This window comes from Pteropus medius, unplaced genomic scaffold (assembly GCF_902729225.1).
Source record: "Pteropus medius unplaced genomic scaffold, Ma_sr-lr_union100, whole genome shotgun sequence".
NCBI lineage: Eukaryota > Metazoa > Chordata > Mammalia > Chiroptera > Pteropodidae > Pteropus > Pteropus medius.
Window position 1 is genome coordinate 4,628,435 of NW_024349799.1, and position 12,919 is coordinate 4,641,353.

The following is a 12,919-nucleotide window of genomic DNA, read 5'->3' on the forward strand; positions in this document are numbered from 1 at the left end:
CTGGCAGAAGCACAGCCTAACCAGAGACCACCTCTCCCATGTGAGAATGTCTCTATCTCCTATGGTAGAGGCTCACAAACCTTGGCATCAGCAATCTGGTCAAGGATCTACAACTCAGGAAAATTTAACCAAAGCCAATAAACTATCTGAGGCATGAAGGGTTGGCCTTTATTGTGTCCAAGATACTGTGAGATGTCATCTGTAGTCGTGGCTTCCTAACCTTGGCTGCACATCAGAATCACCTGGAAGAGCTTTCTCTCTTTAATTGAAAAAGAAACATAAATGGGGAAGGAAAAAAAGAAATGAAAAAGGAGGAAGAAAAGAAAAAGTCTCCCAACTTCAGGCCCCCAGTTCTCCTGTCCAAAGGCAACTACTGTTACAAGTTTTCATATCCTTCCAGAAATTTCCTATGCATATACAAGTAGGAATAAGAACGTGTTATATACAGTGTTCTGCACCTAAGTTTTTTCATTTAACAATATATCTTGGAGAAATTTCCATATGAGAACATACAAACCACCTCAACTCTTTTTAACAGCTACTGTATTTCAATTAGGGATGCACCGTCATTTAGTTAATGAGCCACTGGAATATTTGTCAAAAATACAGATTCTCATACTATACATCAGACTAGATCAGAATTTGCAAGCATGAAGAATGTGTACTTTTTACAAGTTCCCCAGGTAATACCAATGAGGCTGGCCTGGACCCATACATCTGGGAACCACTGGGATATCTCATTGTGAATTATCTACTATTGCTGGGTCCTAATGAACAGTCCAGCATATCGCACTGTGAGAACCATAATATCCTTCTTATAAAAACAAATTTGTATAATTTTTGTAGCCTTCTATTCATTCTTCCACAAACAGTAAGGTAGCTGGGTGGGAAGAGAGGACATTAGTTTTCATTTCTTATGAATGCTAAGGAAAAAAAGAATGTTTTTTATACTCAACTAAACTTTTCACTTAAACTTTCTGGGCATCGGTTCTTTCATCTGGAAACTTAAAGGTTTTAATGATTTGATCTTTAAAGAACCCAGCTGTAAGCCTCCACAAAACAGATGTAAATGCAGATGACTTGAAATATTGCATTTTTGATGAGGAACTGCAGGGGATCCAATATGGCCTCCCTATAAAGCTGTTACCTGCAAATATCAGGTGAGCTAGCCCTTTATTTCTGAGCTTTGAAATTAAACATTAGTACAGGAGAGACTGTAGAATGTGTGTCTAGAAAAATTCTGGATAGAAACAGCGCAAAATGTTCACTGTGTTATCACTGTGTTACAGAATTCTCATAATGGTTGATTTTTTTTTTTTTTACTTTTCCAAACTTCCAAGTTCTCTCTCTCTAAGCAAGCAATCTTAATTAACAACAGAAAAACAAACCAGAAAAACAAAATTTTCCATCAATAAGGTTTTTTTTTAAGTACATTAAACAAGACCACCTTATATAACATGGGAAAACTATTACATGACTTTTATGATCGTTCACATTCTGGCATTCCTGTGAAAATATGCTAGAATCCAGTAAGCACTCAAAACCCATTTCTGGTTCTGTCCAATGTGAATTGTAAAAATATGGCTGTCGCCTCTCTGTCAAGGAAGGTGGCTGTGAAGATCTAGTGCTAGTGAAGATCTAGTGAAAAGCAAAAATGCTACACAAAGAGAAGAGATGTTCACTAGTGAAGATGAATCATTACATTGTGTTGCTGTTCCATATTAAAATTTGGACCAACTATTAAACTCAGGTTCTTTTAAACCATGACTACCAGAGCCAGGCAAAAATCATCTTGATAAAGCAATGCCAAGTATATTAACCGTGAAGAACCTGGTCGTAGGGTACATTAAACTGCTTAAGGGAATCACACAAATCATACAAATGAGCTAGTCATTAACAACATGGTTTGCATATTTCCACAAAGTGCTACACAAATATGCAAACCATGTTGTTAATGACTAATTAATTAATGACTAATAAGTTTCATTTATTTCATAGGGCCTAGCAAAACTGCTTTTTATTAGCAGTTAAAAGTATGTTTTATCATATGTATATAATTGTATTTCAATATGTTAGTAAAAGTTCTTTTAATATCCTGTCAAATTAGTTTCCAAATGCCCCAACTCATCTTATGAGGATACACCACTACTTATTTTCTAAATAGCAATGTTATTGTACTTACTGATTTGGATCTGATCCATAATCCACCAGAATATCAACTAATTTTGTAAGGCCTAATAATGCTGCAATGAAAAGTGCTGTCTGGCCCAGGGAATTAACTGCATCGACATAAATTCCTGCAAAACAAATACCAGGATCAATGTAAGTAACAGGGCATTTCCTGATGTAAAACTAAGGAACTTCATATTAGGGGGAAAAAAAATAAAATTCATTTATACAATGCTTTCATGTATTACTATTGCAAACTTTTTTAAAAAAGAAAAAATGAAAGCCTTCATTAGGCACACAAACACAAAAAGCCACAGAGCAAGTAGAAGGCAACAATAGTTGTCTTCATCAAAAACATTCTTTACAGAAAGTTGGACTGAAGCATTTCACCACACTTTGGTACCAAAAAAATGGACTAAAATTATTCTTAACCTCCAGAGGATGGGAATTGGGGGTGCTTATGATACTGTGAATTAGGGAGAATATAATATGGAACAGAAGGCCCCACCTTTATACCCTGCTAAAATATAATGACTATCAATTGAGGTAAAGTTAATTAGGATCAAGGTCCCAATCCTATCACGTGTTAACAAGAAGCCTACCAATAAAGATAACAGAATATCTAAAGCCAGTACAAAAAATGCCACAGCTTTAAACATACCATAAAGAAAACTTTACTCTGATATCATCAAACTTTTACGACACGTGTGAACACGTCACCTCCCAATTTTAAAACGCAAAAAAAGCAAAGGGAACACCCTAACACCAAAGAAAAAAGTGCCCAAGTTTATAACAACGAAACCTCTTTACAACTCTAGGAGAGATACAACCTATTTTTATGTTACCGAATGAAGACAGAAACCACTCAGACTGCGTCTTCTCCCTCTCAACCTTCCAAAGGAAGGAAAGAACGATCATCAATGGCTAACAGCAGTTGCAGTAAGCAACACCAAAAGCCAGCTTCACGCTCAGGAGATGACGCTACAGCTCCTCCTCGTGGTTTCGGGTGCTCTACACGATCAGAGAAACTTCTCTAGTAACAAACTATAGAAATGATCCCTGAAAGTATAGTCTTAACCAGCAACTACTGGTTTTTCGAAAGTGAACGAAATCCACACATATTTCACTGATGGTGAGTTTTTCTAACGGCACTATTTTGTCCAAATGTATCTTAGCCTGTGTTTCCTAAAGAACCTTTCATTTCCCAAAGCTTGATAAAGCGTGTTTACTATTCTTGCATTCCCGAGGACATTTCAAGCTGGCATTTAATTAACATACGGTTGCTAAACAGCCAATGACACGCCAGTTATTTTTCAACCCCGCCCTGCTTCTCGCTGCAGTTTCGCAGCGTCAGTTTTACGTGAAACGGTGACAACTACAAAGTGCGCGGGCGTGTTAGGACCCGCCTCAGTTTAGACCTACGCATGAATGCTGAGACCTTAACAAGAGAAAAAAAGTATAAGTGGAAGATGAAAGTAACGTCCCAAAGTCTATGACATTTGCAAAACGTTCTCTGTTTTTAAATTTTATTCTGTGATCAAAATACCAGATATATACATGTTCTCTTGGATTTTTTTTTTTCAAATCAAGAAATTTTTATGTACATGAAATTATGTTTAAACAAGCAGGATGATGCATCTGTTAAAGAAAAAAGCCACAAGCCGCAAATGGCGTCACTCATGCTAAAAGCCCATGATATCAAACCTGGACTTAATACCTCATCTAATTGCAGTTTTAACTTCTCCCAGAAACACAATCTTAATTAACCAGTCTAGAATTTTCTGGTCAAGCACCAGTAAGGTAATCTGTTGCATAGGTCCTCTCCATCCCCCATATAAAGAAACAATCTACATGATTAAAAATAAAAAATAAAAATCCCAGGTCTGTTCCCCAAAGAAAAGATGTGCTGGCCCCAAAATAATCCTTCCTTTTCTTTCACTAATAGCTCCCTTGCCCCACCCCGCTTCCTCTAAAAACCTTCTATTGTATACAACCCCTCAGAGCATACTTCTAGTCGCTAGATGGGATGCTGCTGGATTCATGAACTGCATAATAAACCCAATTACATCTTCAAATTTACTTAGTTTAATTTTGTGTGTGTGTGTGTTTTTTTTAACACATCATTCCCCTGCTTAAAGCTTCCCAGCTCTTAGGCTAAAGATAAAACCTCTCTAAATAGTTTACAAGGCCCTTCTTGATCTGGCACACACTCACACCTCCAACCTTATTTTTCACCAAATTCCCCTCACTCCAGCCATACAGAACTTACAGTTCCTCATACTCATCATATTTCCTTTTGCCACAGGGCCTTTGTATAAGCTGTATTCTCTGCCAGGAATTCTCTCCCCATCCCTTCCCTAACTTAACTTCAGTTCATCATTGGTAATTGTCTCAGAGAACCATTCTCTGACATCCTTAACCAGATCAAAAAACTCTTCTGTGTGATTATTTGATTAATCCCTGCTCCCAGCATAAGACTATGTTTCAAAAGGGCAGACTGGACAACGAAATGGCTTTCCATACACACAATATCCCAAGCATCTAGAATTGAAGGAAAAATCCCAGCAAAGGTGTCCAATGCACAGAACCAGGAAATGTAGGGGTTGTTAACATTATCATTGGCCATTTTAAAGCCATAGGGAGAAATGAGTCGGGAAACATACTACCCAAACAGCTGAGGTCGAGGTCGTGGAGCCCAGAGGGTCCACTAACATCTTAAGGGACAAGCTGAAAGAAAAAAGCCAAAAAGTAGGGCAAGAAGGACATCAAGAGAGGTAAGAGAAAAACCTGAAACAAATGGGTCACAGTGACAAGAGGTAAGAGTTTCAAAAAAAGAGTATCATACTGTTGAATTGTACACCAGAAACTTACTGGATTTTGTTGACCGTCACCATAATAAAAATAAAATAATAAAAATGTTTTGCTAACCAAAAAAAAAAAAAAAAAGTATCGGTCAACAGCTTCAAAGCTAGAGAAGTTTAGTAAGAAGAAACAGTGTTCTTGGTGAGAGCAGTGCTAGTGGGATTCACATTTCTTACTGTTCAGGGCTTGCTGTGCTACAAGTTATTCGTGGCATGTCTGTCTCCCTACTAGGCTGTCTCTTTAACCTGGAGTGTAAGAAGTGCCTAATTTATCTATCTTCAGTGCCTGGTAAATTTATCTGCCCAAGCAAGCCTAAGAGTAGAGAAAAGCAGCAAAGAACAGTGTGGGAAGACAATTCTCCATGGATTGCTCCTGTTTCTACATGTCATGAGAGTGAGGCCCTAACTATCCTTTGTTCTTTTTGAAGATGTTTGTACACCAAACTTTGGAAGATATATTAGAGCAGAATGCAGGCATGCTTATTGTCCAGTATAATAAAGATAATGTCTCCCTTTGGAACAAAGGTCCATTATAAAAGATTTGGGCTGGGTTCCTGGAGCTCAGGGTACTTCTACTGCAGAGGAACCCACTACATGTGCAGTGTTATCTAGTTCTTTCCATGGCTCAGTGGGAATTGGAGTTTGAGGAAGCAGCACTAAAAATGCTAATGTTCTAATATTCTAGCTACTGCTGTTGCTATGAATAATAAACTATCACTGAACTCTGAAGCAGGTATTTCGTGTCTTCTGCCTATATCCATAAAACTGTAGCAGGCTAATCCATAGACAGACAAGTGAAACTGCAAAGATAAAAGTGGGTTTATTCACTGGCATGAGAATTGAATTAGATGAATAGATCCTGCTTTCCCAGTTTATTAAGGGCACTGCCACCTCCAACAGGAAATGAAGTCTGTCTGCACCTAAAGTGAACTATATCACATAATAGTCATTAGAATTATAAGATTTTTTACTGATTTTTTTTAGGCCAGTGTTCAATAACAAATGTGATGTATTAAATGTAAAACTAGAGTAGCTTCCTAAAGCAGATATCAGGAAAAACATCTGATTAGCCTGGAACGATTTAAAGGTGAGGCCAAAAATGAAAGCAAAATATTTAGACTAAAAAAACATACACACATGAGACTAACAAGGTTGATTTATAATTTCATTTAGCTAAAGAAACATAGTTAAAATAATCATAGCACTGACGAGAAAAAGAACTGTGAACAAAAAAAAAAAAAGCTGGGCGCGGGGGGGGGGCTACTCTGGTAAGCCTGATGCTTTAGGAACTAAAAGTAACCACAATAGGATGTTTAAATCATTACCAAAAAAAAAAAAATCCTAACTGGCAAGTTATAATGAGAAGTCACGTCCTAAAACTTATATGATAGGTTAACCTTTACCTTGAGCAAGCCCCATCCAGATTTTATGCATCTAGAATAACATAACAATGTCAGAATGATCTTCTTCAGATCTCCAAAGATAAACACCCCTCTTACCAGGTAAGACCATCCCAACATTCCTCATTATCTTTAATTCTCATACTTCTGTAAACTATGTTAAATGTTTCTTATCCTATACCCACCAATGTAAAAGAAACATCTCTCCATTTTGCTTTCTCTCACCTCCTTAATCTTCCACCAGTGGACCTCATGTGGCCTTCTCCATAAAACTATTACTCCTCGGGGACTGGCCCCTAAACCTTGGCTCAAATAAACTCTTAAACCCAACCTTTCTGTAGGTTTGAAATTTACCTTTATGGCACAGCATAAGAACGAACCTTCTCAAAACAATTAAAAACATCAAATGTGCATTTAAAACTAAATTACTTTGATAGACTGTCTACTACTGCTCAAAACACAGGTGCTTCAAACACCTTAACAACAAAACAAGGTTCAGACAAAACTTGTCCAGGAAAGGTGGCAACTACATGTAAACACCATATACTCACTGGCAAAAAAAAAGCAGAAAATACTTGGGGAGAAGGAAAAATCCCTCTCCTACCACATAAAAAGCTATGAAAATGTAAAACAAATAACAAAGACCAAGCGAAGAAAAAATCATACCAAAACTGAAAAAATACAAATGTAACCATATACTTGGGATAAAATAAAAAGAACAAAATGAAATACTATAACATTAGCACACTTAGTTAACCGAGAACCACTCAGACTGCATTCTCTCCTTCTCACTCTCTCAAAGAGAGAGAAGAACGATCATCAATAGCTAATGGCAATTACAAATGCAACACCAGAAGCTAGCTTCACGCTCAGAAGAGAATACTGCACCTCCTCCTCGTGGTTTCGGGTGCTCTACACATTCAGAGAAACTTCTCTAGTAACAAACTATAAAAATGATCCCTGAAAGTATAGTCTTAATTTTGAACTTGCCGCCTCTGCTGGGTCTATGGCAGCCGTAAACCTTTCACTCGTGGTGATGTTTTAACGTTCTTTTAAAAATATCTTATAAACATATTTCAAAGTGTCGTTTTACATACAACTTTTAAATAAATTCTGTATACTATTAAGAGTTTTTTTCTTTAAGAAGCTAAGACTTCAAATAAAAGAAAAAAAAAAGACTTCAAGTTCTTTATTAACATATTATGACCAACAACCAATCAGAAGCTCTTATGTCTTTTTGTCTTCTAAATCACTAACACTCCCAGACTGGTGTAAGACAAAAGCTATGCTTGGGTACATCAAATAGTTCTCTAATCTTAAATATGACACAAAGCGTCTATGGATAAGATTTTAAAAATTTGTTTAATCTCTAAGATCCTGAATTTTAAAAGGTAATAGGGTTAATTTCACCCTTTTACTTTGAGACTATCTGCTGGTTACCTGAATATGGACCTGAGGGGCACATACTGGCTCACCTAGGTAGTTTTTCAAAATAAGGTACCCAAGCCGATCTTAAATGGATAAAGAAGTGGTTTATTTGGAAAAACAATTCTCTATACTTATTTTTTTTAATTAGGAAAAAAAGCAATGAAAAACTATAGCATGGTTACTTCATGTTGGGGGCAAGGAGGGGAGAAGGATCTGATTTTTATTGGTAATTTTGTACATTTTTTGTACTGTTTAAATTTTTTTTAACCTTAGACTATATCATCTTTATTTTTAAATATCAGCATGTCTACCTAGCCAGAAATTACAGCTTGGTTTTAGTTTTCTTTTTTGTGCCCCTCAATATTAAAAAAATAATAATAAAATCCAACCTAAAGAAGTCATACTATTTTTTTAAAAATGACTTGCCAGGTGAGTTTGAAGAGTTGCTTACCCCTCCTCTTCTCCCAAGAAAATTCTGATTTCAATGTGATTTCTCTTAAGTCATTAGGCGGGGAGGGGGAGCTACCATATCTCCAGTACTTTAATATGTTCCAGGCCTTCTACTAAACTCTTTAAAACATGGATCATCCCATTTTACCTTGGAAATAACCCTAAGAGGTTGAGGAAATAGAAACTTAGAATGTTAAAGTGGCTCACCCAGGCCACGAGGCTGTCTCCTGCTGCCTTGAGCACTGACAGTCCTCCCTTCTGTATGTTGAAAGCATATGACCCACAGGAAAGGCTCTTTGTGTTTTGCCCAGAGATAAAAGTTGTAGGTAAAATTTAATAAACTGCACAGTAGAAGAGTAATAAAGGCTACTACATTTCAGAAGAGGAAGAGAAGCAGATCACTTTAAAATGCATCAAAGAAGAAACTAGCGTAGAATACTTTTAAAGAATAGAGGAATGGCGCCAAACATTCGACTTGTGGGCTGAAGCCAGGCTCTGAAAGGCCTTAGGGCACCAACATATTTTTAGAGAGCATTTCTACCAGGTCAGAAAATCAAAAACGGATTTTTTTTTTTTTTTCAAAAGCACTTAAAACAATAAAAGATAATTCCCGATCAGGCCTCTGTTGAAGAAAGGATATCCACATACATTTTGCTTACAACTGTTTGATGGGTCGCTGCTTCCACATTAATAGGAATGGTGAAAGTGCTGTTGGGAGATGAAACCTTGTTATTCCAAATAACAGCCAGAGATGGGGACTCATGGTTTGCTTCTTAGATGTATTGTGTTTATGCCCCCCACAACTAAGGCCTTCCTTTTTCTTGTTCCCTTTGCCTAAAACACTGATTGAGAGTCAGTACATCTGGCATCTTGGACCAGTCTGGCCCACATTTCCTCTAATCACAGATGTAGATTTCATATCTTTAAAACTATGTGAAATGAAAGTGCTATAGCTACCAAATTAGTGCTTATATTTTAAACAACAGCTGCCTATTATAAGGTTTTCCAACCATACATCCCATGCTCATCCTTGTCACCGGCTAGTCCTTTCAGCAGCCAGATAATAAGGTTTGACATGTTCACTATGTCTAAGAAGTTTTGTTCTGAACAACCTCTTGGTGCTTCCTTTGCTTACCTTTAAAATGAGCATGAAAATACTGGAACCTATGTCATATAAAGAAGACTGCAAAAATGAGGTAACATTTGTGAAATGCCTTAACAGAATCTGGCAATCAGGGAGCACTTATATGATCTTTGCATGCTTTACAAGGACAATGTGCACACTACTGATTAGTGGCAATCACTGAACTGTTTTCATTCAGTTGTTGACACTGGTTTTTCTCCCACTCTTCGGCAGTTTCAAAAACACACAGCTATCCCTGACATCGCGAAAGGGAAGGCAGAGTTTTGTGGACATTTTTCAGAACTTTGTAATTAATGAATCGATGAAGTGACAGGGAATATATGTCACTGGTGATTTGCCTAACTTCATGGCCTCAGGTTTGAGTCTCCAAAAGTGGCAGGTTAATATGACACTATTATGATTGAGATCCAGTGATTCTCAACTGGGGGCCTTTCTCCAAAATCCATGGAGAGATTTTTCAGAATAGAGTAAAGATACTGGCCCTAGGAGCTTATGAGAATCTAGATGGGTCTAGGATGGGTGGGAATTACATGTTTTGGCTGACTCTCATGCCTGTGAAACCATTCATAATGGTAAAAGGTTAATAATAATAGCAAAATCTATTAAGCTCCCAATATTATACTACACTCTGTGCTAAAAGTTTCACACATATGTCATTTAATCTTTTTTGAGGTAGTTATTATTATTATCCCCATTTTATAACAAAGGAAACTGAGACACAGAGAGTCTGATAACTTGGCCAAGGAGATGTCAATCTGGAGCTGGCTTCTGGCCACTCTGTTGGGCCATGGGACTTACTGGTGAACAATGAAATATCTGGGGTGCTACACTCAAATTATTATTTTTTTAATATATATTTGGAAGACATTAACAAAGTAATAATGAGCCACTACGTACAGGCCTATTGAAATAGCTAAGATCCAAAACACCAAGCCCTGGCAAGCAACAGAAATGGTAAGCTACCCCTTCTCACCATTTTCTGTTTTTTGTAGAGCAAAAGAAAGTCTCATTCATTGCTAGTGGGAATGTGAAATGGCACTGCCACTTCAGAAGACACTTTGGTAGTTTCTTACAAGGCTAAACATAAGGGGAATAAAAAGACCTCTGTGTACTAATATTTAAGAGTTACCATGCCCACCCAGTCATTTAAAAGTGAAGCCCAGAAAGTAAAAAGCCCCACCATGCCCGCAAAACTTCCAATTGGCTTTTTCCAATCAGCTTTTTAGTGGCTCACTTTAAAACTCTGACGGGCCAGAATCTCCACAGGCCCAAGGAAAGCTCTCAGTGAGAGAGAACAAAATAAACAGGAAAACTTTATTTTATACTTCCTAACAATTTCATTCAGTAGCAAAGTTTAAAACATTATTTTCCCTTGTAAATTTTTCAGAAACATCAAAATTGCAATAGGCGTTATCATACGGCTTCCTAGCAGCCAATCACATCCTGCGTGCATCTGACTCCTACTCAGTGAACTGCTACTATCCCACCCACTGCACCAGGCACCATCTGGGTCTAGGTGGGTCCCACTGGTGGACTGTAAGCTAAGGTAATGGTATTCTCGCTCCTTGTCCAGACGTGCTGCTTCTTGCCTGCTAAAGAAGTCTGCCAGCTTGGAAAGACCAGATTTCTTTTGCCTTGAAAGAGAGAAGAGGGGTTACTATGTGATAGCCTGCTGAAATGTGAAAGGGTTAAAGGATAATTAAAACCTGAAACTGGACAAAGGAAGTCTAGACCTTAGGCCTAGTTTCTGGAACCCCTAACCGCATTCTGTTAATCATGAAACTTGTAACAATGAGCTCATACGCTAACTGCCAATTTTAGCCTGTGTAACCCTGCTTGCTTGCGTGGCATGAAAAATAATTAATTGTATATAAGCTGAAAATTACTGTTTGGCCATCGCCCATGGGAACACTGGCTACTGCCCATGGGAACATAGGCAATCACCCATAGGAACATAACATTCTAACAACAAGCTTTCTGCTTCTGTACTCCCCGCTTGCACACTTGACCAGTGGGTTGACAGGTAGTAAATAGGAGAGAAATAGATCTTTGTGTTTAAGATAGAATGAAGAATGGGATTTAGAGCTTAAAAACTTTGTATCTTGGCATTTCGGGGCTGCTCCTTTGTACAGGACAGCCGCCGGCTAATAAACAGCCTTTGAGAGCAAACTTGGTTTGGTCTATTCTATACAGGCCACAACAACTAGATAGCTTTGGGATGGGGGCTGGTCAACAGAAAGACCAAAACCAATTAATGATTAGAGGGTTGAAACTTTCAGCTCCATCACTGCTACTCACCTCAAATCCTGCCCCACCTCTGGGAGGGATAAGGGATTTGGAGATTTAATTCAGTCACCAATAGCCAGTAATTTAATCAATCATACTGAGTTAATGAAACCTCCATAAAAACCCCTGAGCAATAAGGTTCAGAGGGCTTCAAGATTGGTGAACACAGTGAAGTGCTAGGAGGGTAGCGTACGAGAAGATGGTATGAAAGCATGTATGCTTAGTGATAAACCAGTGATAGCAAGTAAAATGTTTCCTTGAGTTCTATAAATCATTCTAGGGAATTACTGAACTTGGATAAGGTTAAGAGCAGATTAGAGATGACAGGAAGAGTCATGAACTTGACAACAGATCTAGAGAAATTATCCAATCTGAAGGACACAAAGAAAAAAGATTACAAAAGAAAATTAACAGAGCTCCAGGAAGGGACTATAGGACAATATTGAAATGTCTAACATAAATACATGTGAATTTCCAGAAAGCAATGGCAGAAAGGTGCCCAAATTTGGTAAAAGATATTAATTTCTACAGTCAAGGTCAGCAAACCCCAGACAGGATAAATATTTTTTTAAAAATCACCCCTGGGCACACCATAGTCAATACACTGAAAAAAGAACTCTTGAAAGAAGCCAGAGAAAAACAACTCATTATATACAGGCGAACAATGATTCAAATGACAGTTGCTTTCTCATCAAAAACTATAAAGGCCAAAAACATTGCTGAAGTAAAAAACATTCAAACTGGAATTCTATATCCAGTGAAAATATTCTTCGAGAATCATAGTGAAATAAAGACATTTTTAGATAAAAGAAACTCCTATTAATTTCTTTAAAGTATATATGACTCTTTAAAGCAAAAATTATAAAATTATATTATAGGGTTTGTAACTCATACAGATATAATACTTATGGAATCTTTATGATAAAAGATGGGAAAAGGGAAGAAATAGGCTATACGGTTGTAGTATATGTTATGTGAAGTGGTACAATATTAAATATACTGTAAAAAATTAAAGATATAATCACTAGAACAAACACAAAAAATGATTCAGAGAAGTATAGCTAAAAAGCCAATAGCTAAATTAAAATGGAATTCTAAAAAATATTTAAGTCAAAGGGAGGCAGAAAAGAAGGAAGAGGGAAGCAAAAAACAGAGAGGACAAACAGGAAACAAATAATATA

The 12,919-nt window shown here is 37.3% G+C and overlaps 1 protein-coding gene and 3 non-coding genes across 6 annotated transcripts in view; all 4 read right to left on the reverse strand.

Annotated features, from left to right (window-relative positions):
- TEX14 (testis expressed 14, intercellular bridge forming factor) overlaps positions 1–12,919 on the reverse strand; it is a 77,362-nt gene that overhangs the window by 45,981 nt on the left and 18,462 nt on the right. For all 3 annotated transcript variants that reach the window (XM_039885751.1, XM_039885750.1, XM_039885752.1), the window contains one exon: positions 2,183–2,297. In XM_039885751.1, coding sequence (XP_039741685.1) covers positions 2,183–2,297 — 115 coding nt within the window. The remainder of the gene's footprint in view (positions 1–2,182; positions 2,298–12,919) is intronic.
- On the reverse strand, positions 3,030–3,244 carry LOC120621354 (small nucleolar RNA U3). Its single transcript, XR_005658126.1, has one exon. It is a non-coding gene; the product is annotated as a small nucleolar RNA U3 (small nucleolar RNA).
- LOC120621355 (small nucleolar RNA U3) lies at positions 7,193–7,406 on the reverse strand. Its single transcript, XR_005658127.1, has one exon. It is a non-coding gene; the product is annotated as a small nucleolar RNA U3 (small nucleolar RNA).
- LOC120621357 (small nucleolar RNA U3) overlaps positions 12,897–12,919 on the reverse strand; it is a 209-nt gene continuing 186 nt past the window's right edge. Inside the window, exon 1 of the small nucleolar RNA XR_005658129.1 lies at positions 12,897–12,919. This exon is cut by the window's right edge and continues 186 nt beyond it. This is a non-coding gene — a small nucleolar RNA (small nucleolar RNA U3).